General features: G+C 36.3%; 4 protein-coding genes across 6 annotated transcripts; 3 read left to right on the forward strand and 1 right to left on the reverse strand.

Moving 5' to 3' along the window:
* Positions 1–3,058: 3,058 nt before the first annotated feature.
* Positions 3,059–12,174, forward strand: LOC125213156 (homeobox-leucine zipper protein HOX9-like). Its single transcript, XM_048113537.1, has 18 exons — positions 3,059–4,676; positions 5,361–5,520; positions 5,971–6,059; positions 6,145–6,235; positions 6,315–6,413; positions 6,675–6,788; positions 6,884–6,967; positions 7,159–7,311; positions 7,407–7,481; positions 8,090–8,196; positions 8,720–8,882; positions 9,250–9,432; positions 9,580–9,660; positions 10,192–10,314; positions 10,596–10,903; positions 11,135–11,240; positions 11,470–11,619; positions 11,859–12,174. The coding sequence occupies exons 1-18, from the start codon at positions 4,438–4,440 to the stop codon at positions 12,012–12,014; spliced, it is 2,481 nt and encodes an 826-aa protein (XP_047969494.1). The 5' UTR covers positions 3,059–4,437; the 3' UTR covers positions 12,015–12,174.
* A 1,412-nt stretch (positions 12,175–13,586) lies between these two features.
* On the forward strand, positions 13,587–19,555 carry LOC125201657 (endoplasmic reticulum metallopeptidase 1). The gene is made up of 14 exons (XM_048099862.1): positions 13,587–13,683; positions 13,874–14,256; positions 14,599–14,837; positions 15,244–15,400; positions 15,669–15,746; positions 15,968–16,042; positions 16,133–16,252; positions 16,639–16,791; positions 16,886–17,411; positions 17,510–17,666; positions 17,818–17,927; positions 18,066–18,178; positions 18,517–18,874; positions 18,958–19,555. Exons 2-14 carry the CDS (start codon positions 13,915–13,917, stop codon positions 19,263–19,265), a joined length of 2,736 nt encoding a protein of 911 aa, XP_047955819.1. The 5' UTR covers positions 13,587–13,683; positions 13,874–13,914; the 3' UTR covers positions 19,266–19,555.
* Positions 19,556–20,217: 662 nt separating this feature from the next.
* Positions 20,218–22,703, forward strand: LOC125202122. Of its 2 annotated transcripts, none has more exons than XM_048100464.1 (3): positions 20,218–20,606; positions 21,300–21,618; positions 22,256–22,703. In XM_048100464.1, exons 1-3 carry the CDS (start codon positions 20,456–20,458, stop codon positions 22,524–22,526), a joined length of 741 nt encoding a protein of 246 aa, XP_047956421.1. In that variant the 5' UTR covers positions 20,218–20,455; the 3' UTR covers positions 22,527–22,703. The 2 variants fall into 2 exon arrangements, with proteins under 2 accessions (XP_047956421.1, XP_047956420.1); XM_048100463.1 differs by having other exon boundaries at positions 20,222–20,606; positions 21,300–21,693.
* Positions 22,704–24,068: 1,365 nt separating this feature from the next.
* LOC125202680 (auxin response factor 18-like) lies at positions 24,069–27,149 on the reverse strand. Of its 2 annotated transcripts, none has more exons than XM_048101130.1 (4): positions 27,088–27,149; positions 25,121–26,223; positions 24,496–25,040; positions 24,069–24,400 (listed from the first exon to the last, which is right to left on the reverse strand). In XM_048101130.1, exons 2-4 carry the CDS (start codon positions 26,183–26,185, stop codon positions 24,328–24,330), a joined length of 1,683 nt encoding a protein of 560 aa, XP_047957087.1. In that variant the 5' UTR covers positions 26,186–26,223; positions 27,088–27,149; the 3' UTR covers positions 24,069–24,327. The 2 variants fall into 2 exon arrangements, with proteins under 2 accessions (XP_047957087.1, XP_047957086.1); XM_048101129.1 differs by lacking the exon at positions 27,088–27,149 and adding an exon at positions 26,741–27,052.

The raw sequence follows: 27,149 nt of genomic DNA on the forward strand, positions 1-27,149 counted from the left end.
TAAAAAATGTAAATAAAGCCTAGTCCAACTCGGCCCGACCCACTTGCCAAGTGGGCCTAGGTTGGGCTAGGCCTAGCAACATTAATAAAAGCCCAGCCCAGTCCGCCTCAGACATAGGCCTGGGCCGGCCTAGGCCTTAATACGTGTGGGCCTCACCAGCCTAACCCACTTGACAACTCTAGTTTTAATATTTAAACCATGTCTTATCATTTCCTTAAACCTAGGTAATCCAAATAAATTTGGATATACACTATTCAGATCTTTAGGCATTTTCTATATAGAAATAAATTTGTATATAAATCTAATTTGATTTTCTAAATAGAATTAAATATATCCAAATCCTTTAAACAAGGAACAAGATTTCGATTAATCTAAATTAAGAAAATATATCCTTAATATTTAAAAAGAAAATTTTAAGATTGGACACTTCCATATCAAAAAATTTTATCCCTATTACATGGAATTAATTAGGATATTTATATCCAAGAACTGAATTTACCTAGTTGGTAAGGCTTAAATTGGTCGTGCGGCTAGATCAGGCCGACCGCAACCCACCTCATATATAGTCCCTCATGGGCATGTTGCGGTGCCGCCATCATGCATCGTCGAGGACAATATAAATTCTGCATAGTTGAGACACGATTACATAAAATAACAATATTACCCCTTCTCGTATGTTGATTACCACTGTACAATAAATTTCAAGGTTAAGCGTTAGCCTAGACAATTCTAGGATGAGTGATCACATGGGAAGCTTTTTCAAGCAGTGCATAAATGAGGACAAAAACATGCTAAAATTGACTTATGTTGATTTTTGGGAACAGTCGTTGGTCTAGGATTCCTTGGTACAAATATTCATTTTCCATGTATCAATTTGCAACAAAATAGAATGTATTTTAATTTCTCAATCAATCAATTTACATTATATTAGATGTAAAAAAATTGCATCAATTTTAGTTAGAAGAAAGAAAAAATTGTTTATGCAAAAAGAAATAGTACTCATATAGCAAATATTTATCAATCATAGGTATTTTAATACACATATATTTTTATTATTTTACTTATTTTTCAATGATCATAAACCTTGAGCCAATGAGCCCCCTCCCTCCTTTCCCCCATCATGTCAAATGTTGCTATGTGCATTGATTACTCTATAAATTTGGTTATTAGTAATCAACTCTTCTATATATATGATGATAATTGATATGGAATGTAGTTTTAGGCATATTTCTGCGTTGAGTTCATTCATGGCTCAATTTTATGGTTGTTAATTTGTTATATATGTGCGTGCTGATTAATTAGGTACATGGAAATATTTGTTTTGTGAATTTTTAATCGATTCTTATAGTGCTAGTATTAGAAAAGAGTCACGTGGCAAAAGATAAACTTTAGTTCATCAGGTGACGAACACAGAAATTTTTAACGATAGGGGCTGAAATTTCTTAATTTTATTTTAAGATATAATTTTATATAATTTAAATTATTTAATTTGTAAGGGCTTTTCCATTATAATTTACGCTAAACTTGATTAATTTTTTTAAAAAATAATTGGAAAATGATAAAATAACAATACGAATGAGGGCTTTAGCCCCTCCCTCCTCTTACTTGGGTCTTCATCGCTTGATTAAATTTGTAGCAACTAAATTTGTTTGAAAAAATATTTTCTATAGTAAAAATTGTAAAGGTTAATATGTGAAATAGGAAGTGAGATTATTGGTTGAATTTGGTATCATAAAATGAAAAGTTTTATATTATAGTACTAATTTTTGTGAAATAAGTTATAAAGTTTTAAAGATATAGATACTCGTGGAAACAGTTGTCTATGTTAACATCCGCTATTATTACTTAAATTGTAATTTACCGTATTATTTATTTTAGAAAGGTATCCTATGCGCTAATAAATTACTCGGGGACTATCTGTTCGCCATTAGGAATTGCATTTTTTCTGGTATGAGTTTTAAGAAGTGTGTGGAAAAAACTTAATGGAATATGGATTCATTATATAGATTAGTTTTTTTTTTTTTATATATTTATAATAGTTTTAAATGAAATACGAATGAAATAAGTTGGTGGAGTGTGGGGTCCTATAACATTTATAGTAACCGAGATTCCTATTCGCAAACGTAGAGAGTGCTATTTATTTTCGAGAGGCATCCTATGCGCTCCTCCTATATGCCATACTAATTTTCACTTTTATTTTCAAAAATAGTATTGGAATGTTGCAATTAATGTTTATTCATCCAAACTTTCTGTTCTAGATTTGCCACTGGTCATCGTTTGTCGTCATTGTAAAACGTGAAAGAAATTAATTTTAAATCTATTTATAGTATATGATTCTCCAATGACACTATGTAATATTCTCTTTCATTCCAAACTAGACCTATTTTTCAATCACCCAAAATCAAAATTATTGGGTGGTTTGTGAATAATAGAAAACTACCATTTCACAAATTAAATAAATTTAATTGTGAATAATATTAATTTGCAACTAATAATATTTGAAATTCTAAACTATAACAAAAAAAATTAATTCACAATTACTACTTCCGTATTAGAAAAATAGAAACACTTGAAACGACACGGGTTTTAATACACAATTGGCAAAGTAAAAGAGAAAAATTGGTAAAATAAGAAAGTGAATTAAAAAAAAGGAGTAAAGCTAGAGAGGGGAAGAGAAAAAGTAGTGAAAGTAGTGTTAGTGAATTGTGGGGTCCGCGTCCAAAAATAAAAAGATTCTAAAGTTTATATTTTTAAGAGACGATCCAAAATGGAAATAGTTTCTATTTTTAAAATATGGAAGTAGTATAAATACTCACTACTATGAAATAGATGCAAAAACTTTTAATTTAAAATCGAGAAGATTAATGATAACTTAAGTTGATAATGAAAATGCAAATGTTTTTTTTATTTACTTTTTGTAGTACTACATGAGTATATAAATTTTATTTTGATTTATTTCAAATATTTTGTCTTTCACTAACTAATAAAATACTAGTATTATAATAGAATTCATATATTACCCAAAATTTGTTGGAATTACGAAGATAATTCGGAAAATTTCAGAAAACCTCATTTTCCCGTTCCCAGTTTCCCACCACACCCCTCAAATAAAAAGGGGCCAAATTGAAAATCTGCCCAAATTTCATTTCACGATGCTCAAAATTGAATTAGGGCTTTGTTTCGTTTTAATCTGTAGAGTAATTCATATGAAGCATGATTTTCTAATGGCGGTGAATCGAATAGTCCTCCGCAGCTGTAAATCAAAGTATCTGTATTTTCGTATAGATAAGTGTACATTATTTAATTTGATAAATATATGATTTTGTGTATACATTATGAGCTCACTACTTTATGGTTTTCTGTTTGTAATGAATTATATCCTTGTGTATGCAAATTCAGAAATCACTGATGCATTTAAGTATATTATTGCAGAATATGTGGGATTGTGCATTTATTTGACTGAAGGAGTTGAATTATGAGCATATGTTGTTATTATAGTATGGTGATTTCTATAAATTTATTACTTGTGTTGGTTAGCTAGAGTTGCTCGTACAGGATTACCCTCCATTATGCGGATGTCGATGCACACACTGGAAATGCGTGAAAATCATGCCGTGTAATTATAGCTTCTCGATAGGGATATTCCGTGTGTTTATTTATCTTCCTAATTTGGATTGTGGCTAGAGAAATTTCTATGTCCGTATCTAATAATTGCAAATTCACGCTAATTGTGCTTATATGCGTGCTTAATGTGTATGTATGTAAGTTTGTGAATAGTAAACTACCGTCTTGTAGTAATTAGTTTGAGGGTGGAATCAATGTGAAATGGTTCATCTGTTGATTGCCAATGTAGAATTCAGTATGCTAATAATGTGAATGGGAATGGTGAATATATATAAAATTTTATTATGTAAACGGTAATGGTGAATATTTATGTAGTTTTATTTGTAAGGGGTGCTATATGAAAAGAGATTTGTAACAAATTTGAATTTTTGTAATATTGTTGAAGATTGGGAAAATTTCCACATGCAGCACAGCAAATTTAATGGTTTTACATAAGTTTTTTACGGACTAAAAAATCAGTGATTAGTCTTACAGATGCCTTATGGAGATTAGGGGGTTCAAGGACCCTTTTTCATAATGCAATGCATTTTTAATGTGACTATTAAAAGTAGTATAGGTTGTTTGGAAGAGTTCAAATATTTCACTAGTGAACACGGAATTTGGGCCTTTTGGCTATAAAGCACCTACTACTACAACGGTGTATCGCATCTTTTGAAACCGGGCGTCATACTTTTTATTACTTGTCGTTACGTACTTTTAACAGGATTATAGCTGGATCTGACAAATCATAGTTTTTCATTCAAAATCCTGGTTTCGGAGATATATTTATGTGCTGCATTCTAGTTTTAGAGTTATAGTGTTTTGGTAGCGAAAATGGCTAGAACAGAAGTGATAGTTGATGAGAGTATCCAAAAAGGCAAGGGTGTGAGGAAAAGGCATGAAGAGGGAGGAAAGTATGCTCGATACTCAGAAGATCAGATTGCAATTCTTGAGAAAGCTTATGCCGTGTGCTCAAATCCAACACATTTCCAGCGGCAACAGATGATGCGTGACCAGCCTGCTCTGAGGAGCATAGACCACAAGCAACTTAAAGTCTGGTTCCAAAACCGCAGGTGAACTTTTTATTTCTTTTACCGTCTCATTTTTCATCTTTCATCTTTCCTTGGGTAAACAAATTACTGATTTTCCCCCTTTAGCCATCTCCTTCATGATTCTTATGTGGTTGTGATTCATCTATACTTTTGATACGTTTGATGATTTTAGAGCAGTAGTCAGTTGGTTATGCTGATTCATATGAGATGCTTAAATGCTGGCCAATCCGCGTTAAATTTTTTATAATATACATTTATATCATTGCTGACTACCTTTTTTAGTCATCAATATATTCAGTGGTTCATTTTAATCTATCTGGCCATTTGTATATTATTCTGAGTATATATAAGAAAATCACCTCGAAATATTATTAAACCAAAAAACCTCCCAGTTCGACTGTAAAAGATAACTTCATCAAACTTGCCGAAGCCATAAACATTTCTAGGATGCAAGGCCAGTACAGGTTACATAGCCACCTTCATTTATAACTTACCGTCAACTCTAGAAAAGCAATGTTACGAAATCCGAAACTTATCTTTAGTTCAATTGTTGAAATTTATTTTGAAATAAGTTCAAGAATGTTTTTCTGATTTGGTTTCTGATTTGGTTTCTTTTAAAGGACTAAATTTATTCTGTCCAGTTTCTGTTGAGAACAAACTTGACACAGGTTATAATACCTCTTCTTTCTTGTTTTCTCTTTTCAGATGTCGTGAAAAGCAGAAGAAAGAAAGCGGTGATGTTGCAGCAGAAAACAGGCGGCTGCATGAAGCGAATAAGATGTTAAAGGAAGAGAATGATGGTTTGAATCAGAAGATGGTCATAATAATAAGTGAGAATGGGGAATTGCGGCACCAAGTCTTCAATGTATGTTATTTTTTACCTACTCAAAACATCTTTAAAGTCAGCTTTTGTTGGCCCAAAATTTAAGTACATGACCACTCATAACAAATTAGTAATATTCCTGATACAGTATTCTGCATATACTTATGTAATCAGTTTTTGTATTGAAAGTTGTCCTTTAAAGTTTATACATGATCTGGTACTTATTAAAGTATTAGTACCAAATCCTTCTAAATTAGGAAATGATCTTAATGATTCTATTCTGATACATCTCCATTTGACTTGCAAATTAAATCATGTTAGCTATGAAGTATTACCTGTTACTATCTTGCATTATACAGTTCTATGAAGTGGAAGCCAGTTTGTGAGCATAATAGGATGCATATGTGATTGTCTTACTTGATTTGAGAATTTTATTTTGTATGTAAGGTATTTGGAAAACTATCAGCTGCTTATCTAAAAATAACTTTGCAGTTAACTTCTATCGTTGCCACCTACCATATGCGCCTTCGGCCTGAAGCTAGTAATCCCCAGGAGGTGCCTGTCATTGTTGATGAGAGAGGGTACTATCGAGCGCCACTAGAATTTTTAGATCTAAATTGTCATCATTTTAATACTGATTGCACTTTTAATTTTATGATCTTATAGCCTTGTCTCACTGGCTGAGGAAACTAGGGCAGAGTTCCTCTCTAAAGCTATTGGAACTGCTATTAATTGGGTCCCTGTTCCATGGCAAAAGGTAATGGCTCTCAGTCTCTTATTGAGTTATATTTAAATCATATCCATGTGATTTTGATCCATTAAAGTTTGTGTTTCAGCTACAAGGTCCTGTTTCAGCCGGCATTGTCTACATCTCATCCTCTTGCATTGGAGTGGCAGCACGTGCATATGTTACAGTACCACTTGAGCCTTTCAAGGTTAAGCCCTGTTATAGCAAGTAGCACTTGGTAGATTTATTTTAGATTAGCTTCTTTGTATTTATTCCTCATTATTTCCTCTCAATTAAGTTACTGCAAAAGACATCATGAAACTGAACAAGAGGGATGCTCAAAAGCTGTGCTTTTAAACCCAGAGATGTTTTTCTATATTACTAAATTGGCATGACCCGACATTGATCCCATTAAGAGTACTTCAATTTTAGTTTGTAATTTTCTTTGATTTATTTGCTCTATATGCAGATAATTGAAATCTACAAAGACCGGACCTCCTGGTCTCGACATTGCCGTAGTATGAATGTCTTTGCTCGGCGTACTGTAAACAATGGGGGAACCATTGAACTGATTCATACACAGGTAAGCAAAGTAGATATTCACTAGCTTGGAGGATTAAATAGCAAAATCTTATCTTAAACTAGTATTTTTACCAAAACATTGTCCTTTGTGTTTAGTATTATGCTCCAACTATGGTGGCCTGTGCTCGAGACTTCTGGACAATAAGATACACTTCTGTGTTGGAAGATGGCTGCTTTGTGGTAAGATTGATTCTTTGTAAGCAATAGTATTATGTGTGCATCAACAAAGTGAATCACAAATTATCATTTATATCAACAGTTGACACCAAAATATGCATATCACATGTAATGGATACATTAACTGTCTCTGTCATGCTGGATATATACTTTCTCTTGTCATGTTCTTAATTCTTCTTATATTTTCTTATAAGATATGTGAGAAATCGGTATCTACTTCTGATGCTTCCCCAAGCTCACCAGCTGCACTAGAATTTGTGAGAGGGAAGTTGCTGGCTAGTGGCTGTATGATTCGCCCTAGTGAAGGGGGATCAACCATATATCTTGTTGAGCACTTGGATTTGGAGGTATTATTCATTTCTTCATGTAACTTGCTGCGAAATTACACGTTGGTTACTATCTTCGGTGAAGGATATATATTGATGGTAGAAATTCCTTGCAGGCTTCATCTGTTCCAGAGGTAGTTCGACCTCTTTATGAGTCATCTGAAATTGTGGCAAAGAAGACGATTATTTCTGTAAGTTAATTGTTTAATACAAAAGTGTTCGGTTATATTATATTGAATCACTGTTGTATATAAAATAATGAAAAATCAATGTAGCCACGATTTAAGTGAAATTGTGGCCAATTATTTAATTTCATCTTCTCCTTTTGCTCAGAAAATAGAAAGTTTGCTATTAGTATTAGATTTAAAGATTTTATAAAATATTCTTATTAGTCATCTAACAAAAAAAGAGAGATTGCTTGATGAATTTAAAGATTGCCACAGTTTTTACTTTGTTTAGAAAGTTATAACTGGAACAACAATTTTTAGAAACTTGGCTAAAATACAGAATTTGCAAAAGATTTTGAACAGTTTAGTCTGTTAGGCCTAAACATATAAATGTCTTGTGGCTAATTGTGTACCATATATTCTTACTTAGCACAAACTCAAAGCACATCCATATATTGTATTCTTACAAGTGTATTTAATGGAAATACTTGCGGGTTTTTACCCATAACCTATAAGTTTTAAGTTCATGCAGTTCTTTATTATGTTGCAATTGAGATTTAGTATGTCAACATCATTGCTAAAATAATTGCCAGTTATTTGAGTTTAATTCCTGTCTTCCTTATCTCATGAAGGTACTCACCCATATTCAAAATGTGGTCAATGAGAATAATGGCACACAGATACTTGATCCCTATGAGGAGCCCACTTTCCGGAGGTCTTTTAGCCACAGACTTAGTAGGTAGGACTCTTGAATCTACGCATGTTAAATTATTATTCTTATTTATATGTTACACACAACACAAGAAAAGGGATCCTGTACCATCCAGTGTTTTATGTTAAACAAGGATAATGTATGAGGCTTGGAGCTTCTGTAAAGATGCTAGAGATTTAAGTCAGTATCACAAAGTAATTATATTTTGACAAATAAAGTCATTTGATCAATCTCATTTTGGGTTCAGACTCTTCACCTGAAGCAGATTTAATGTCATAACCCTCATCTAATGTTATGCTATATTGCTATATCATATAGCCGTGCAGTTACTGATTAACACACAACATAAGTTATAAAAAACAGGATGTAAGCATAGCTACTTTTATCTTTTTATTTTTGGCGGGTACAGCCTCTCATCACAGAGTGAGTATTCTATTAGAATGTCAGTACTTGGGGAAATTTTTTCATATTTTTGAAGAAGCGTGTAGGAGGTGGATATCATAATTTGTGGAGTATGATATTGCTTAATATATGTTCTTGTTTTATTTAGGGGTTTCAATGAGGCTGTCAATTGCTTTTCCGAAGATGGGTGGGCAATAATGAATCCTGATGTCTCGGATGATCTCATTCTGTCCATTAAGCGAAAGCAGACTTTTGGAGACTCTGGGAATTTTGATAGCATACTTTGCGTGAAATTGTCTCTGCTACTTCAGGTGAGTTACAATAATTTTCCCATAAATGTGTAATTTAACATTCTACATACTAATATCCTTTGTGAATATATGACTAGAACACACAGCCCATTTGGGTTATGATCTGACCATTTTAACTTGCTAGTTTCTAATGACTATTTGATAAGTCTCCTGTGAAACTTTGTTCTTTTGATTAATGATGATGACATGAAATTTTAATCTGGTAAAATCAAGATTATTATGTACAAACATGTAAATAGTTGTTGAATAATTCTTTTGTACTTAAAAAATTATATATGATGTATGAGATATTCTAGCTGATAAAATCGTATTCATGAATCTTTATCGATCATTTTGTGTGAACAACTATAAGTATATATTGTTTCAGAATGTTTTGCCTGCAAGCATGCTGAGGCTTCTGAAAGAGCGCCGATCAAGTTGGATGAATTTCAACTTCACTAGCCACCCTGTAGCATTTTCCAAAGCTGCTGGCTTTGCCCTTCCAGGACTGGGTACTCATAGTTTATCTGAAACTACAGTTTTGCTTGGCCAGACCAACCACGAGGATGAGGTTTGCTTGAATTTTATGATGCTTTTACTACTTAGTATATTCTAATAACTGATATTTTTTGGAAATGGTGGATCGGAATGATACTGGTATTTACTGAGTAGTCTATAATGTTTCAATCTGTCTATTTTCCTTGTACTCCTATGCCAGGTACTGGAAATCGTACGATTTGATAACATTTTGGATCGTCAGCAGCACAATACTTCTTCAAGGGATTTGTATCATTTACAGGTTAATTCATAATCTTCTTGTTATTAACAATTCTTAACATTGTGTTCCCCAAAGCAAATCCAAATCTCTTTGTTCATTGGTGGTGAATTTTGTCTTTTCTATTCTATGTTTAAGTGCATATATGCATCACTTTAGGATTATCATTAGTTATAGGTCCTGTTAAATGTGAAAATAATTTCCACAAGTTGTCACAGAGAGTTCTGATAATTTTTTTGACATTTTCTTTTTCCAATTCCTCTTTCTTTAAAGTACAGAGAAAAAGTTGTGAACATACTTATATAGGTTCTGAATTTAGGCTGACATGCTTGATGTCATCAAACAAAATGATTTCCCTTCAAGGCAGGAGGTGAATCACAACCTCGAACTAGAGATTATATGTGACGACTGTAGTAGCCCATTATCTATATCAGAAAATTATGATCAAATTCTAAAATCCATATTTGATCTGTAGCTTAGTAAAATACAAGCTATTTGTGCAGATGGTAAATGGTAAGTGAGTATAACTTTTTCTGGCTATTTGTATTTGTGCAGATTAGCAACGGAATGGAAAATAATGGTTTTGGGACTTGCTCAGAATTGATTTTCGCCCCAATCGACAGGAATATACCTAATGAATCTGTTCTATTAGCTTCTGGATTTCGAGTATACTCCATGGTAGGCTCAAATACAGTTCTGAAACTTCTGTTCCCTCTTTTTCTTGCTTTTCCATATTTCTTTGGTTTGCTATCTTGCTTAATTTCTTCGTACAGTCTTGTTCATGTACAAGACATATTACTATCTTTCTAAATGTCTATAAGTTTATTGCGTTCTTGGTAGAGGAATGCAAAAGATGGGTGCATTTCAAAATTCTAGATCTCTTATATTGTGTCAATTACATTGGTTTTACTGTGATTTATACATTTAATAATTCTATTTTCCTAACGACCCCTCTGTAGGGCACAAGTTCACACTCCAATGTGGCATCGAATGAGGGCATTAACAACCCGCTCACAATGGTCATCATAGCCTTCCAGTTTCCATTTCAATCTCATCTTGTGGGAGATGTTGAGGCCATGGCGCGAGGCTATCTTCGACATGTAGTCTCCTCTGTGAAGGAAATCTCTCTGGAAGCAGCGATGCTGCTAGGAGCAACTCCTGCTCCTGAAACAAACTCTATCGCAGCAAATCCGGCCATGGAGTACAATGTCACTCCAGAACTGGATTTCACTGTCAACCTCGCCAACTTGATGTTCCAAAGTTACAGGCAAGTTTTTTAAATGTTTCTGTCGGAGAAATCCGAAATTGTGATTTATAAAACCCAACCCCAACTCTATACAATTAAAGGAGTATTATAACCTATTTGATATCCTGGGCATAATCATCAGCAGACAAATTGATTTTCTGTCTCTCCCTCATGGTTATGCTGCATTTTCATAGTTTTCGGCATTTAATAATATGCTGGAATAACGGTTTGCTTCCTATTTGCTTCAAACAGATTGAGTTTAGGTGTGGATATTCTTGGTCTCAACCCCCATTCTACTGATTCACTGCTGGAACAGATGCATAATCACCCGTATGCCATCCTCTGCTTCTCACTGGGGGTACGTTTACACTGGAATTTTTTTACCATGGAAAGAATCGTACAGAGATGGCATAGTTTGTATATCTCGAAGTTCAGTTCAGATTGTTTGTATTATAGTTCTTCATACGATCATGATTTTTTACGATCTCACCTATCAAATTCTCTTACTTTTCGAATTGGAGAACTGGCAAGTTCAATATGCATCTCATATTGCTATACATTGACAAACTGCTCCTTTGTTCTGGCAGTCGCTCCCAGTCTGCATCTACGCCAATCCAGCTGGGTTCACCATGATAGAGACCACACCGGACAATCTGCAGGCGCTCTCACTGGATAGAGTTCTTGGTAGCGCGAACAATTTATTCCTGTATTCCGTCCTCCCAACCATACAACAGCAGGTACAATCCAGAAAAAAACTGCCACCGACCCTATGTTTTGATTACAAAACCTTTGCTCATTAAACAAAATGGTTAATTACCGGAAATAAGACAAACATTCACCCTAATTTATTCACATGATTTTAAAACGGGGCAGTAAATGTTGTGTTATTTCTGGGCAAGTTTGGTCATAGAAATCGCTCTTACAGTTTGAGTTTGAAATGTATAGTTTTTGACTTGTGACACTCGATGAATTTCAGGGTTATGTGATACTCCCGCCTGGAAACACTCTGTCGATGATGAACCGGATCGTTTTGTACGGGAAAGCTGTGGCGTGGCAAGTGCTGGCTGCAGATGGTTCGGTTAGTGGCCTCGCATTAGCTTTCATGGATTGGTGCTTCCCTGATATCTCTTGAGGGCTGTGTTGTTGCCGAAGTTTTACTAATAATTTCCATCGGAATTGGTGGAGACTTATATTTCTATTTTCTGAATTGAACTACATTTGAACCTAAAACATCATAAATCATTTCATGCATGAATCATGAATGCATCAATGACTATTGAATTTGATTTCCATATGATTTTGGTTTTTGTTCAATCTTTCTTGAAGTGGGAGTGCGAGATGGATCTAGACCTATCGGTAGGATTCAAACTCGTGACCTATTAGTAATTGGGTTTCTTGACGCATTATTTTCTTGATGATTTTTTTTTTGGAATGTTTTATTCTTTGTTAAAATGTGAGTGTGAAGCTTTTCGTGCAAACTATCTCATTTTGAGGAGTGTCAAGATTTGGATGAGCTTATTTGTGATTGCAAATACTAATGGAACCACAAATATCCTTCAAATATGTATTGGATTCGAATCTTGACTTATTTTACTGAAAGACGAGGTCTCACAAATTTTTCAAAAATTTACTGTATTTAGTTTTTGTACTCTCTTTAAAGTGGGAACTTAGAGAAAGTAACTCATAAGATTCAAAGTCGTGATCTATTAGTTATTGAGTTTCTTGAAGTGGGAGTTAGAATATTTTCGTGTAAGACAGACTATAGGAGGATCAAAATTTGGATCAAAATTCATATTGACTGAGCTTATTTGTGATTTCAAACACCAATGAAATCAGAAATACTATTCAAAAATGTGTTTAGATTCGGATCTTGATACACACCTTACTCTAAGAGACAGCCTTTCACAAATTTATTTAAAAATATATGACTCCTTGAATTTTTATACCTTTTTGGTCAATTTAATTTATGTAAAATTGAGCCAAGATTTTATACATGTAACATGTGTAATTAACTTGTTATTATGGCATAAACTTGAATATTTGAAGGAACTTTTGCGGCGCCGCAAATAGATATGATTACTTAATTTATTTTAGCCGAAATAATATTTATAACCTTAAAAAGTAGCATCCCAACTTTTAGTATAGATAAATCATTAATTATCAATAATTGAGAGGAGATATACATATTTAATTATCAATAATTGAGAGGAGATATAAACACATCAAAATAACCGGTACAAAAATTTAACACTCCCTTATCATTAGATTTTTTTGACTTTTCTATTTTGGACAATTATTACTATTATTATTAGGTTATTGTAATTTGTAAAAAATTCTATCCATAAACTATAAATATAACAAGTATAGTACATAATTTGTAAAAATCCATAAAAAATTGTAAAAAATCTATCCGTAACTATATATTTAAAAATAATATTATTATTACTATTATTATTTATTAAAATTCTTTCCAAAACTATAATCTTTTATTATTATTATTATTATTATTATTATTATTATTATTATTATTAATGATATTAGGCTTTTAGCTCTTCCCTATATTTATTTGTTGATATTTCGAGGAATAAATAAATGTAGATAAAAATAAATTAAAATTAGTTCTATGAACTATACGATGAACTCGAAGAGCATACGACGTCGTAGTGAGAGTTTTGACTTCGCAACTTATATTCCACAACTCCGAGCCAACAACGAGCTCTACTAACCGGAGCTCTCTATCTCTCTCGCCATCTCTCTTGATTTCGACCAAAAAAAAATCCACTGTCACAATCCCAATTCAGGTATTACTGTTTTCTCATGTTTGAATGATCGATACAAAGCACAATCCCATGTTTCAAAATTCTAAATTCTTGCCAATGTTGCCATGATTTTGTTAACACAAGAATTCAGCTCTGGGTTTTCTATTTTCAATACTTCTTTCCATGATTTTGATATAAAGCTGCAATCTTTATTCACAATTCGTGATTTCAGGATTATCTCAACTGAATTGACTGTGAACTGAGTTGAGGGGGATGAGACAGAGGGGTAAAGGTGCTTCTTTGAAGCCTAATTCAATTAGTTCTGCCGCAAATCAAGACAATAGTGGCGGAGAAGGGGAAAGTTCGTCAAGGGATAAGAATGTGGCTCTGATTGCTAAGAGGTCAAGTTATGTAGTGTTTACATTGTTTGTGTTGGTTATGTATGGGTCTTGGGGTGTGTATCACTACCAGTTTGAGAGCCTTCCTGCGCCCCTGGCGCTCGAGCATGTCGGGAAGAGGGGGTTCTCGGAGCATGAAGCCATGAAACATGTCGAAGCTCTGGCTCAGTTGGGCCCGCACCCCGTTGGTTCTGATGCTCTTGAGAGTGCTGTGAAGGTAGTTTCTTGGCATCTCATTCATGTCTGTTGAGTACCTCTGCTTGAACTTTAAGATTTTGTTGTTTCGAACTTTTGTTATTGCATATGCCGTATTTGTTGAGTTATGGAGCCCGAATGTAGTGATCATCCAACTTGTTTAGAACTTGATTTGAGATCTTACATGTTTCTTGTTTGTAGTCATGCTGTGCTAATTGGACTACTTATTTCCGTGTGTTTTTATTGCTTTAGTGATTGTGTTGTGCTAATTTCGTAACAGTGATGTATACAAGAAAACTTGCTTCAACCTGTTTTGTATTTGAGATTTTGATGCACAGCTTCAATTTCTCGTTTTCTGCTGCAGTATGTGACAGAAGCAGCAGAAATTATAAAGAAAACGGCTCATTGGGAGGTTAATGTGGAGGTTGATCGATTCCATGTAAAATCTGGTGCTAACATTATGGTTGGTGGACTTTTTAAAGGGAAAAGCCTTGTTTATTCAGATTTGGATCACGTTGTATTGAGAATCACACCAAAATATGTATCTGAAGCAGAAGAAAGAGCAATTCTGGTGTCCTCCCACATCGACACTGTTTTTGCAGGGTACATTTGCAATATGCTTTCAGTCTATATCATGTCTTGTAGTTTCTCCCGAGATCTGGTTTTCTAGTGTTTCTCGTATATGTTATCTTCTTTTATACTCCTAATAAACATCTCTTCTTCTAAAACTCACTAAAAGTCTATTCAAAACGGGAAATAGCTCGAGGGAATTTGTGATATATTATCTGGATAGACGTTGCACCCATCGATCCATCCTAATTGAATCCTAATTATGATTAAATGTTGATTGGGGGTTTGCCTTTCATGAACGATTTTAGTATTAAATGGCGACTTTTAGAAATTTGATTCAAATATGTAGTATTATTATTCGTTTTTTTTAACGACGGAGTCAGAAAGATAGCAGCAGAATTTCAAATATTCACTTCTTGTTTTGCCATTTGATTTTCAGGGAAGGGGCTGGCGATTGCAGTTCATGCGTGGCTGTTATGCTCGAGCTTGCTCGAGGAGTTTCTCAGTGGGCTCATGGATTCAAGAATTCTGTTATATTTTTATTTAATACCGGAGAAGAGGAAGGTTTGAATGGCGCTCACAGCTTTGTCACTCAGGTTCGTTAGCAACCAAGCTTTATTCGCATTCAGCTAATACAATTTATTGATAATTCACCCACTACCTTAATAAATAGAGGTAGTCCAATTTCATTTGCCAAAATTTTTCCAAAGAAATTTAATGATATAAAGGAATATGAGAATTTATGAAAATTCCGAGTTTCTTATGTAAAAAGTAGATGAGGTGTAGTATAAATTTTTTTGTGGAACCTGAAGTTTCAATTCTCTGGAGCAATAGTTATATCAACGAAGCGTATATTTTATGCAGCATCCTTGGAGTGATACAATAAGAGTAGCTATCGATTTGGAAGCAATGGGCATAGGCGGCAAATCTAGTATTTTCCAGGTATAATCTATACTCGAGAAAAACACTTATTCTTATCTTTGTTCTTCCAATGGCTCGTTGTAACTATATATCTATCGACACATTCCTATAGACTCACTCGTAATCTATGTAAATTATAACATTGCTCATTTCAGTCGATAAAAATAAGCTATATTGCTTTCATAAACTCGCTCCTTAGTGGATCATATTCCTTTTTGATGTGTTGGTTGTTTTTTTAACAGGCTGGTCCTAATCCTTGGGCAATCGAAAACTTCGCTGCCGTAGCAAAGTACCCGTCAGCTCAAATCGTTGCTCAGGTTTGTTGGAAAACTGAAATAATTTGGAATTATCTCGTCTGCATAACCAAAATTAGTGCTCCCTCCTTACCATATATCTGAATGCTGCAGGATATTTTTTCTTCGGGGGCTATTAAATCAGCGACTGATTTTCAAGTCTACAAAGAGGTCGCGGGGCTTTCAGGTCTTGACTTTGCATACGTAGATTATACCGCTGTATACCATACCAAGGTAATATGCAAAACTATGCTGCAACTACAACTAAATTAGGCTTCCTACTAAAGGATGTCGTTTAGTGTGCAATTGAGAGCAAAATTGAAATGTACATTAATCGAATCTTATCAAAATAATTCTTAGTTGCACACTAAACAATGATGTTTAATCTTTCTCTATGGGATTTTAGTCAATATCGGTGCCCCACGTCATCTTTTTGGTCCATGTAGACGTTCACTTCATCTTTCCCGTGGCCAGAAAAATTAGGGAAAGCCCCAATTGCATATATTATAAATTGCAAAATTGCAAAATTGCAAAACTCGAGATAAAGTTCATGATTTATTTTGCAATTTCCCCTCTATTTATTACAATGCGAGCTTGAGTAACGCCACTTTCTAATGCAGAACGACAAGTTAGAACTATTGCAACCTGGTTCTCTTCAACATCTTGGAGAAAATATGCTCGCATTCTTGCTTCGTGCAGCCGCCTCCCCTAGCCTTCCAGAAAACAAGGCCATGGAATCCAACGAGGAGAAAGCAATATATTTTGACATTCTGGTATCTTTATCACCTCTTGTTACACATATTTCTTCACTAACACTTTTATATATACGCCAATCTAAATTATTGTCTGACTCGTGATTCCTAATAGGGAACATACATGGTCACGTTTCGCCAGCGCTTTGCCAGCATGCTTTACAATTCGATAATCATGCAGTCCCTTTTGTTATGGACTACGTCGTTGTTGATGGGTGGTTCTTCTGCTATCATATCGTTGGCCCTAGGGTGTTTGAGTCTCGTGCTAATGTGGATATTTTCCATTAGTTTTTCCGTAGCCGTTGCCTTCGTTCTCACCATCATATCATCCTCACCCGTGCCGTATGTCTCCTACCCATGGCTGGCACTTTGTCTCTTCGGCGCGCCTGCTCTCCTCGGAGCATTCACCGGTCAACACGCCGGTTATATTATCCTCGAATCTTATTTGGCACGTACTTTCTCCGAAAGAAGGAGAAATTTACCTGCTAATTTGCGGACCACTTTGGCGAAGTTAGATGCAGAGAGATGGATCTATAAATCTGGTTTGGTGCAATGGTTCGTGCTCTTGATGCTCGGAAATTACTACAAGATCGGTTCTTCTTATCTAGCTCTTGCTTGGCTAGCGTCACCTGCATTTGCTTGTAAGTTTCCTTGACAGCCGAGGCACATCCCGGCAATAATTATATCCTAATTGTGATTATACCGTTCCTAATCAATCTTCTTCTTCTGGTATGTCTAGATGGTTTTCTCGAAGCAACATTGTCTCCAACGAGGCTGCCAAAGCCGCTCAAAACCGCGACAATTTTAATCGGATTGTCCGTGCCCCTTCTACTGTCTTCCGGCATGGTTATTAGGTTGTCAGCTACTATAATGGGAACCTCCATTCGTTTTGTAAGGTAATAGCTCCGGGATCTCTCTCGTTATCATTCTTTTTATTCTCTTCTTGTGTCTCGTTTCCTTCATCGTATAGATGTATTGAGACACGTATTAATGAGTTCCTGCAAGTGTTAAAAGATAAAATGACCATTCGTACCCTTATCGTTGCAGGAATCCCGGTGCTAGCCCCGACTGGCTGGGAAATGTCATTCTTGCTGTATTCATTTCTGCAGTAGTGTGTTTGGCGTTGGTGTATCTACTGTCGTATATTCACATATCAGGTACCCGATGCACTGCTATTTCGCTCGTCTCAACTTTTGTGAACGGTTTTCCATCCGAAAAATATATATTTCTATCACAACAAGGATGGTGAAATTCTGAAAGGTTTATACTAAAGATCCTATGCGCTTCTTCTCTAGGTGCAAAAGTACCGCTTGTCGTTGCTACGAGTAGTCTGCTCGTGCTATCTCTAGTTGCCGTGTGGGGAGGCGTCGTCCCACCTTTTACGGATAATATAGCTAGAGGTGTCAACGTAAGTGTTTATGTAACCATCAAAGAATGTTAATTTATTTTGATAACGAGTCCATCTAGAGTAAAACCGAGACGACACTGGAAAAACCGAATCTTAAGTAGTCAGTTTGGTTTCGGGTGAATTGATCCAAGATTGAACCATTCAGCCGAAACTGAAGCGACTACTTAAAGATTTGGTTATTCCTAGGCCGAATCGACCCAAAACCGAACCTTAGATTCGGTCGAAATTGCAAAAAATCCTACCCATCTGTTTGGTCAGGGTTTTGACAGACCGATCACGTGGTAAAGTGACAAAAAAAAGAAGTAACCGTAATATCCTAACGTTTTCATGGTGTCCAGGTCGTACATGTCGTGGATGCAACACGAGTAAAAGGTGGAGATCTCGAACCGGTCTCGTACATTTCAATGTTCTCGACGACTCCCGGAAATTTGATCAAGGAGGCCGATCATATCGGAGAAGGATTTGCTTGTGGAAGGGATAGATATTCAGATTTCGTTACATTTTCCGTCAACTACAGTTGCTGGATGGACAAAGGCGCCCGAACCGGCTGGCTGAAATCCGACATTCCGTCGATTCATGTTGCAAAGGATACGAGAGGAGAGAACCGAGAGACTCAAGTTGTCATCGATACCACAATTTCTACTCGCTGGTCTCTGGCGATCAACACCGGAGAAATCGAGGACTTCCAGCTGAAAGGTATATGCTCTCTCATCTGCAACTCAACAGACACATCGCGCCACTCATTCCGTTTTTAACACATTGTCTCGTCTCGTATACAGATGCGGACTCCGATGAGCTGATTCCGCTTGGTGAGAAGAGCAGTGTGGATGGATGGCACACCATACAGTTCTCGGGCGGGAGGAAGGCGCCGACCAAGTTTCACCTCTTGTTGTTCTGGTCGGGGAACAGCACATGGACGACCAGTGCCGGAGACGAGCAGCTCCTGAGGCTCAGAACGGACGTGGACAGATTGACACCGCCAATGGAGACCATTCTCCGGAAGCTCCCACGGTGGTGCTCCCTCTTTGGGAAGTCGACGTCTCCCCACACGTTGGCGTTCCTGAGCAGTCTACCGGTGTCGTTTTAGGCAACGGAGAGAAATCAGCAGCCGCTATAATCCTCACACGCACCTCGTTTGAATCGATCGTGATCGTTATTGTGCCGACACGAATGGTCATGCTGCGTGAATCACAGATAGATTGTTATCGAGTCGACACTAATGGTTGGGAATGATGATTCTTACTTGTTTTTTACATTAGATAGTGAAGGGAAAAAAAAGAAGAAAAATAAACTATTTAGATGAGTTTTAGTTTTTTAAGTGTGTTTTTTATAATTTTTTCAAATGATCAATAATAGTTTTTCATATATTTCTATTTACTCCAAAGCTGTGATAACAAAAATCCTAACCTATCTATTGGATGAAATGAAAGTCTCTTACCAATTAAGTCGTGATCGTCTATTATATTTCCGACACATTACGAGTAGGTACATTTCAAAGCTTGTTTCGATAAATTCTATATCTCCAAACCTTGTCCTTGCCACCGCTCCTGCTCTGATTTCTATAGGACTCTTGGATTTCACATATTCCTTCCATCCCACAAGAATATGTACTATTTCATTTTTAGTCTGTTTTACAAGAATATGCACATTCCAATTTTGAAAATACTTTTCTTTCTAATGGAGGGGGACTTATTCCCCACTAATAATACTTTAATTACTTTTTATCTTTACATCTCTTTTACTTTACCAATTCCGTAAAGTGTATATTATTTGGGGACGGAGGGAGTATTTCTTGAGCAATAGAACTTCAAGTTGGACCAAGATTTTGAATCAATTAGTGATGATTAGAAATCTAAATAGACATCAAATATCAAGCCAAATTTTCAATCAACACAGAGTAGAGCCAAAACAGCAATATTAGATTAATCAAGAAATGTCTTTTTCTCAATCAAAAAGATATCCTTCTTAAATCTATGAATAGTAGTACTCTGTTCAGATATTTTTAAAAGAGCAGTAAAATTGGACAGGCACAGAAAATACATATCAGTAAGATTTACAAATTTACAATTGTCAGTTATCTACCAAAACCAACCGCTTCAGCTAAGCCCTCTCTCTCTCTATCTCTTGAATTCTTTATCAAGAAGCCATTTCAGAAAAGCAGTGAAGAGGAAGAAGAATCCCAAAATCTGGGATTTTTAGATAATTTAGGAGAGATTGCTTTTGTTGTGGGGTTTCCCTGAGAGAGAGAGAGAGAGAGATTGCAAGAATTGGTGAGAAATGCAGACAGTAACAACAGTGGTGAATTGCAGCAGCTTCAGTCCCAATCTCTGTCTCAAAATCAAGAATTTCAAGCCTCAGTCTTTTTCCACTTCTTCCAAGATTTTGAATTGTGAAATTCCCCACTCTCCTTCACCTCCACACTTGTTGGGTATGATCAAAATCCAATCTTTTTATCTCCCTCTTCTTAGTGGAGAAATCTATCAACAAAATTTTGATTAAATTCCTTCTGTTTTGTTGTTTTTGACTGATATTTTCTTGATTGCATATGATGAAATTGCATGTTGTCATTTATTGTGTGGCTATTTGATGCCTGGCTGATATTGTGTTACAGATTTTGGGATTTTTAGTGTTTTGATTATTAATTTAGTGGATTGATATTGTCTGACTATATGAGCAAAATTATACTACCACTGAATTCAATTTAGAAAGCTTAGAAATGCAAAAAAAAAGGTTGTTACACATTGGTTAGAGATCGTGAATATGTCGAAAATCAGCATAATTTCAAGGCTTTATTCGATTTTCGTGCTTTTCTAAGGTTTAGAACTCTTGAAAGTAGACAGAGTAGTGAGTTTCTTTGATAGTACTGCTTATCGAGTTTGTTAGGAAACAAGGTGGAAATGTCCGTTCGTTGTATAGAGGAGACGAGCTCGTTTATGCCCTCACGTATCGGAATTAGTTTCATAGCAAAACATGCTTTGTGATGTGTGGTTTTGGAGATTCTATGATTGGAGAGAATCAAGAGAAGAGATGTGTGGTTGAGGAGTTCGTTTTAAGATGTAACGTTGCTCCATTTCAAATGCTCGTCTCTCTAAGCTCGTTTATGGGGAGATTCACTTTGCAGGGCTTTGCAGGGCAAGTCAAGTGGCTGAGTTGTTCCCGACAATGTCTCCTGAGATTGTTGTCCGGGAGGCCAGGATAGAGGACTGTTGGGAAGTGGCGGAGACGCACTGCAGTTGCTTCTTTCCCGAGTACTCGTTCCCTCTGGACTTTGTGCTGCGATTCGACAGGCTCGTTGGCATGCTGTTTGGGTTCTCGGTGCCTAAGGGCTGCGAGAGAACCTGCCTGGTGGCCGTGATTGGTTCTGGTGAGGACGAGTTCTATATAGGGAGCGATGATTTCAAAATCGGAGGTCTTGAGGGGAAGATTAGTCTGAACAAAGGGTACGTTGCTGGTATACTTACTGTAGATACTGTAGCCGATTTTTTACCAAGAAAGGGACCTCTTCGACTGAGGAGGTAAGTGTTTTCAATACTTGTCTATCTTCGTTGAACATATAGCTCGGTTTATTTCTCTTGCCTTACGACTGAGTGGTTATCTGCTCGGGTCTATAGAAGTTTGGAGATCATTGAACTATTCATAATTTACTATTGGAAACAGTTTAGCTCATGGTTCTCGTTGTCGAGAAGATACTCACTTAACTAGGAAGACAAACCGGAACAAGCAAGAATTCACTATTAGAAGTTACAAATGTTGCTATATCACGAAGAATTGTGGTTCTCGATTAGTGTCAACTACTTCGTTGAGAAACTAGAGACGTAAATCTTTAAGTACGCGTACATTGTACGGGTATGAATAGGCCATCTCGTGACTTTTGTTGATCCTAATTTCGTATTCCTCTTACATTCAAACTGATCTACACGCCTCGTGTAATAACATTTAAGTCGCCCCAACACATTCCTTTGCACGACACTATCCATATGTCCGATCCTCGCAACTTTCCATTGTAGCGATCTCATGAATTTTCGCAATTCTTCTCCAAAAAATGTGGAAAATTGATAGAAAACTTATTGTGGACAGGAGAGGAGTTGCATACATATCGAACGTTGCTGTGAGGGAGAAGTTTCGCAGAAAGGGGATTGCAAAGCGGCTAATAGCCAAAGCTGAGGCAAAGGCCAAGACGTGGGGATGTCGTGCCATTGCTTTGCATTGTGATCTCAGCAACCCGGAGGCCACGAGGCTCTACACTAGCCAGGGCTTCAAGATCATAAAGATCCCGGACGGGGCCAACTGGCCCCACCCGAGGCTTTCGGGCGACGTGAAGTTCAACTTCATGATGAAGCTCCTCTAACTCCAAACTAAACTCTCCTGAGTAATATTTAGGTAAGAAGGTTTTTTTTTAAATATACTTGATTTTTATTGTTAAAAAATTGCCAAAAAATGAATTACATGGACTGGGGATAAGATGTATATATTGTATACAATTTTGGTGGTGGAATGTAGTGATTAAAATATAAATTCGACTAAATCAAACATAGTCCAATATCAAAAAATTTGATTTAATCGAACTCTTGGGCCTTACAGAAATATTTTAAATTTTTTAAAAGTAGTTTCAATTAAATTAAAATTCATTTATTGGGACTTTTTATTAAAATAGTTGGGATGGGCCCTTTTGGTTTTGAGCTACATACCAATTTTTTGTTAAAAAAAAAAAAAAAAAAAAAAAAAAAAAATCCACCAATTTTTTGGAAAAAAATGTTACTACCAAATTAGGCCCTAATTTTGTATTTCCCTATAAATTTAAGAACGGCAACAAAAGTTTTAATGCAGAAAATTGGGATTTGAGACTTTCTTCACAAAAAATATTCTCTTAAATGAATGTATTCATGCTTGGATAGTAGAAATTGAAGAATATACAGTATATTTCAATTCTAGTATGTCAACTTGAGGAGACTTTCTACGTCGAAAATATTCTATCAAACAAATGTATTAATGATTGGATGGTGGAAATTGAACAACATATAGGTCAAGTCTTTGGGGAAAATAGGAGCTGAGTTAGCAGAGAAAAAAAAAACAAATCCAAAAATGATTTTGTGGAAATTGAAGAATGTATAGGCCAATTCTAGTATGTCAACTTGGGAAAAATTCAAGCTGAGTTGCTAGAAGAAAACATAACAAATCCCAACCACTATATATTCTTATTTATTTTTTCCTTTTAATTTCAACAGTCACATGCACCAACTAGTTGAAATTTTCTAAGTAGTTTGCACCGTTGTTCATTATTCACATGTTCCTATTTGGCTGGACCAATTTATAAATGGTATAAGTAAATTTTTTATAGTATATCTTATTATGTTGTACCAACAAATCATTGATTGCACAAACAGCTGTTAATGCTATGATTAAAACCAATCTGACACTCTGATGAGTATATTCATTATCATGTTTCCCATATAGTATATTAATAAGAATATTCACTAAAAAATACTTCATTTGTCTTGAGTAATTATTTTTAGACATATGATTTTAAAAAGTTGTAATAGATTAAATTATTATAAAATAGAATTAAAAAATAAAATATAAAAGAGAAAACGAAATCTAAGTGGAAGAGAAAATAAAATAAAATAAAAGGATAAAAAAATATTTTATTTTTTGTCATAATAAAGACTCAAATTATGTGGGTCATTCTGATACGACTCAAGTAACGTAGGATTGGAGAACATTAAACTAATCAAGAGTGTTTATAAAGAATGGTAGATTGCAAAAATGTTCATAAAAAAATTGGTAACATTTCAAGAGTTATTTGATGGTAGATTTAACCGAAAATGGTGAACTATGGTAGCATAATTAATTATTGACATCAAAATAAATCCCTCATTTCACACAAATTCTCTGAAATTCATCAAACATCTAAAAATAATTCTTGCATAAATCATGGCATCATAAACACTTCACAACACCATAAAACACAACTGAATTAGTAAGACATTTCTTCTACAATCAATAATTCAGGGGTTCGAGATAGAAAAAATAACATAAACCCTTCCCAAAAATGCTAAATTTTCAAAGCTTTCATAGTTCATATAGAAAGTAAAGCTACAACTGTAGTTAACCAAATTTTATGATCTAACGTTAAAAACGGATCGATATCTTCACTCGTTACCGTCATTGTCGTTGCTCGCATCCGTTAGAATCGTAAGCCTCCTTGCTTTCGTCGCGCAATCGCTGCAAGAAGTTGAAAGAAGTTAGTAATGAGAGCAATGGTGAGTTATTAATATGATAAATCGTGCAAGCACGAAAAATAGGTGTCGTGTTCTTGCCTTTCCACCGGAGAAGCGGTTCCCTCAGGCATCGCATTCACGGAGCAACTCTGAGAGATTTGTTGCTCCGTCAAAATTGGCTGACCGAATAGAACGAAAGTAGGTGTATTAGCCACGTTTTTTCCTTCGTTAGGTTTCTTTAGATGTTGGACAGAGCTCTCTGTTTCTGGATGATGAGGCGAGGCGTTGGAGGGGACAAACTTAGGAAGCTCGCTGCCATAATCGAGCGGCTTGAAGTCGAACGGACGAAGTCCCAATTGCAGCTTATTGAGGTGGAGATCCGACGAAGATAACACGAATTGAGCATGCCTGGCTCCCTGTATGCCGGTAGAGATGTTGTCGGGTAAACAACACAAGGGACTGCTTGGACTGAGTGGATTGTTGAGCAGCATCGATAGATATTCCGAATGTTGTCGAGGCCTCTTGTTCGTTGGCGAGAACGAGAACGGGGAGAGATGGATTGACGGAATACTCGATACCAACTCAACCAACCAAGGGTTAACGCGCTTAACATTCTGTAGCAAGTCGGGCTCGTCCCATGCCACCTAAGTAGAAAAAGTCAAAATCAAAATCAACTCAAAGTTTATACGAATCGAAGTGACAAAGGGCGGAGCAGATTAGCTACCTGAAGGATTCGCCAAGGAGAATTAGGCCAGTGGATCGGATCATCGAGTTGCACAGACGAAATAGTTCCCATGAACCAGCTTATCCGAGATGAATCTTCCGTTTCGAACGCCATCTTGAATCTGATACCGGGACACCACTGCACCCTCATCGCAGCCCTCACTGCCGACGCCTTGACCACAAACTCCGGCGTGCTTGCACGCGGATAGTAGGCGACCTCGAATGGCCGGGCACTGGCAGCGAGACTCACAGCTTCAATCACAGATTCGGCCTTTACGTTACATTTCTCCTTCGCCTCACTCGAAAAACCATACAAACCCGACCTGCCGCCGCTGGCAGCCCCCACGTTCCACCCAGATGAGACCTCGGGCCCGCCCCCGATCCCCACCTTGGCCCTACGTATACCCACACAAAGCTCCCCATTCTCCGACCTCAAAAACACAATCGAATCCCCCGCCAAAAGCTTCTTCTGGTTCACGAAATTACTCCAACCAGTGGTCAACAAATGCCTCCTAGGCGTCCCCCGATAGATATGCCTAAACTTCCACACCGCACCGTGCACATCCTTCGCCAAGATCGTCTGCACCGGCGGCTCAGCCGTGTAGTCCAGCCTCGGAAATATAGTCTCCGCGCAGTACCTCGGAACAGAGAACCCCCCACCGTTGTTCGCATCTGACTGCGTCAACGTCTTAGCAAACGAATTTGGCTTCTCCTTATCCTCCCCGTTCCTATCAAACCCCAGCAATCCGACCCCGTCATCAACCTCACATTCCCCTCCTCTCAAAGGGACCAGCCCCATTTTCGCATAAACCTCATCCGTCCCCGCATCGGCCAGATACCTAATCGACGCTACCCTACACGGCACAAGGGACGAAATCCGGGGAAAACTACGAAAATCGACATTCTTAGCAGCATGCTCAACATGGCCCTGAGGGAAGTAATACACATTGGAATTCAATGGTGGAATTTGAGCCATTCCACCAGCACAAGCATGCCATAATTGAGGATCCAAATTGTTTTCCAACTGATTCATGGGCTTCTCCAATGAATGCATAATATCAATCATAATTCTCAGCTAAAATCATAAAAATTCTAGCAAAATCTCTGCACAAACAATAATATAGCAAAGATTAAAGACATGATTAGCCAATAATTTTCAAATAAACACACTATTTCTGCAAAAAAAATCCCAAAAAATGACATCCCACACATAAAACTCAACACAATCAATAGAAAACCTCCATAAATATCTGCATAAACAATAATACAGCAAAGATTAAAGACATAAGCAGCCAATAATTCAAACAAAAATCCTATTTCTGGAAAATAAAAAATCCAAAAAATGACAATACAAACACAATCAATAGAAACCCTCCATAATTTTTTTGCATAAACAATAATAAAGCAAAGATTAAAGGCAAAATTAATCCAGATACCCAAGAAATGGCACTAACACAATCAATTCATAAACAATAATACAGCAAAGATTAATGCACAATTAGCCAAAATTTCAAAAAAGAAATCATTTTTTTCAATTGGATCAAACCCCAGATCAAAAATCAATCACAGAAACAGAGGAAATTGAAATTGAAAAAAAAAAGTAAAATGAAAGTGAACTTACCCACAAAGATTTAAGATTTGTGTTGTTGAATGAAATTGGAGAGAAACTTGACTTGTGTGTGAGTGTGTTTTCTGCTTTCACCTTATCTAGTCTGGGGGAAAAGCAAAAGGAGGTCAAATCAAGGGGGAATTGAATTGAATTGAGGAGTTAAAACTTGAAGGAAAAGCAAAAGGTGAAGAATGAGTGGTGGTTGGGTGTGTAGCGCTTTTACACAGCATAAAACTGTAAACTGAATTTGTGTTGAGTGAGAGAGAGGAGAAGATTTAAGAGAGATGGGGACAGACACAGACAAGAGACAAAGACACACACAACACACAGTGAGTACAGAGTGGAGGAGAGAGAGACACCTGAGATTGAAGCTTCGTTTGCCGACCAGAGGTGGCAGAGGGAATTGATTTTCACAAATTGA

The sequence above is a fragment of the Salvia hispanica genome, chromosome 1, assembly GCF_023119035.1.
Source record: "Salvia hispanica cultivar TCC Black 2014 chromosome 1, UniMelb_Shisp_WGS_1.0, whole genome shotgun sequence".
In the NCBI taxonomy this organism is placed as follows: Eukaryota; Viridiplantae; Streptophyta; class Magnoliopsida; order Lamiales; family Lamiaceae; genus Salvia; species Salvia hispanica.

Coding starts and splice junctions, on each gene's coding strand:
- LOC125213156 (XM_048113537.1), top strand. CDS start 4,438: ATGGCTAGAACAGAAGTGATAGTTGATGAGAGTATCCAAAAAGGCAAG. Junction 5,521..5,970: donor TGCGGCACCAAGTCTTCAAT/GTATGTTATTTT, acceptor ATAACTTTGCAG/TTAACTTCTATCGTTGCCAC. Junction 10,315..10,595: donor GATTTCGAGTATACTCCATG/GTAGGCTCAAAT, acceptor ACCCCTCTGTAG/GGCACAAGTTCACACTCCAA.
- LOC125201657 (XM_048099862.1), top strand. CDS start 13,915: ATGAGACAGAGGGGTAAAGGTGCTTCTTTGAAGCCTAATTCAATTAGT. Junction 16,253..16,638: donor CCGCTGTATACCATACCAAG/GTAATATGCAAA, acceptor TTTCTAATGCAG/AACGACAAGTTAGAACTATT. Junction 17,667..17,817: donor ACCTCCATTCGTTTTGTAAG/GTAATAGCTCCG, acceptor TTATCGTTGCAG/GAATCCCGGTGCTAGCCCCG.
- LOC125202680 (XM_048101130.1), bottom strand. CDS start 26,185: ATGATTGATATTATGCATTCATTGGAGAAGCCCATGAATCAGTTGGAA. Junction 25,041..25,120: donor CTCCTTGGCGAATCCTTCAG/GTAGCTAATCTG, acceptor TTTTCTACTTAG/GTGGCATGGGACGAGCCCGA. Junction 24,401..24,495: donor ACCGCTTCTCCGGTGGAAAG/GCAAGAACACGA, acceptor AACTTCTTGCAG/CGATTGCGCGACGAAAGCAA.
- LOC125202122 (XM_048100463.1), top strand. CDS start 20,456: ATGCAGACAGTAACAACAGTGGTGAATTGCAGCAGCTTCAGTCCCAAT. Junction 20,607..21,299: donor TTCACCTCCACACTTGTTGG/GTATGATCAAAA, acceptor TTCACTTTGCAG/GGCTTTGCAGGGCAAGTCAA. Junction 21,694..22,255: donor GGACCTCTTCGACTGAGGAG/GTAAGTGTTTTC, acceptor TATTGTGGACAG/GAGAGGAGTTGCATACATAT.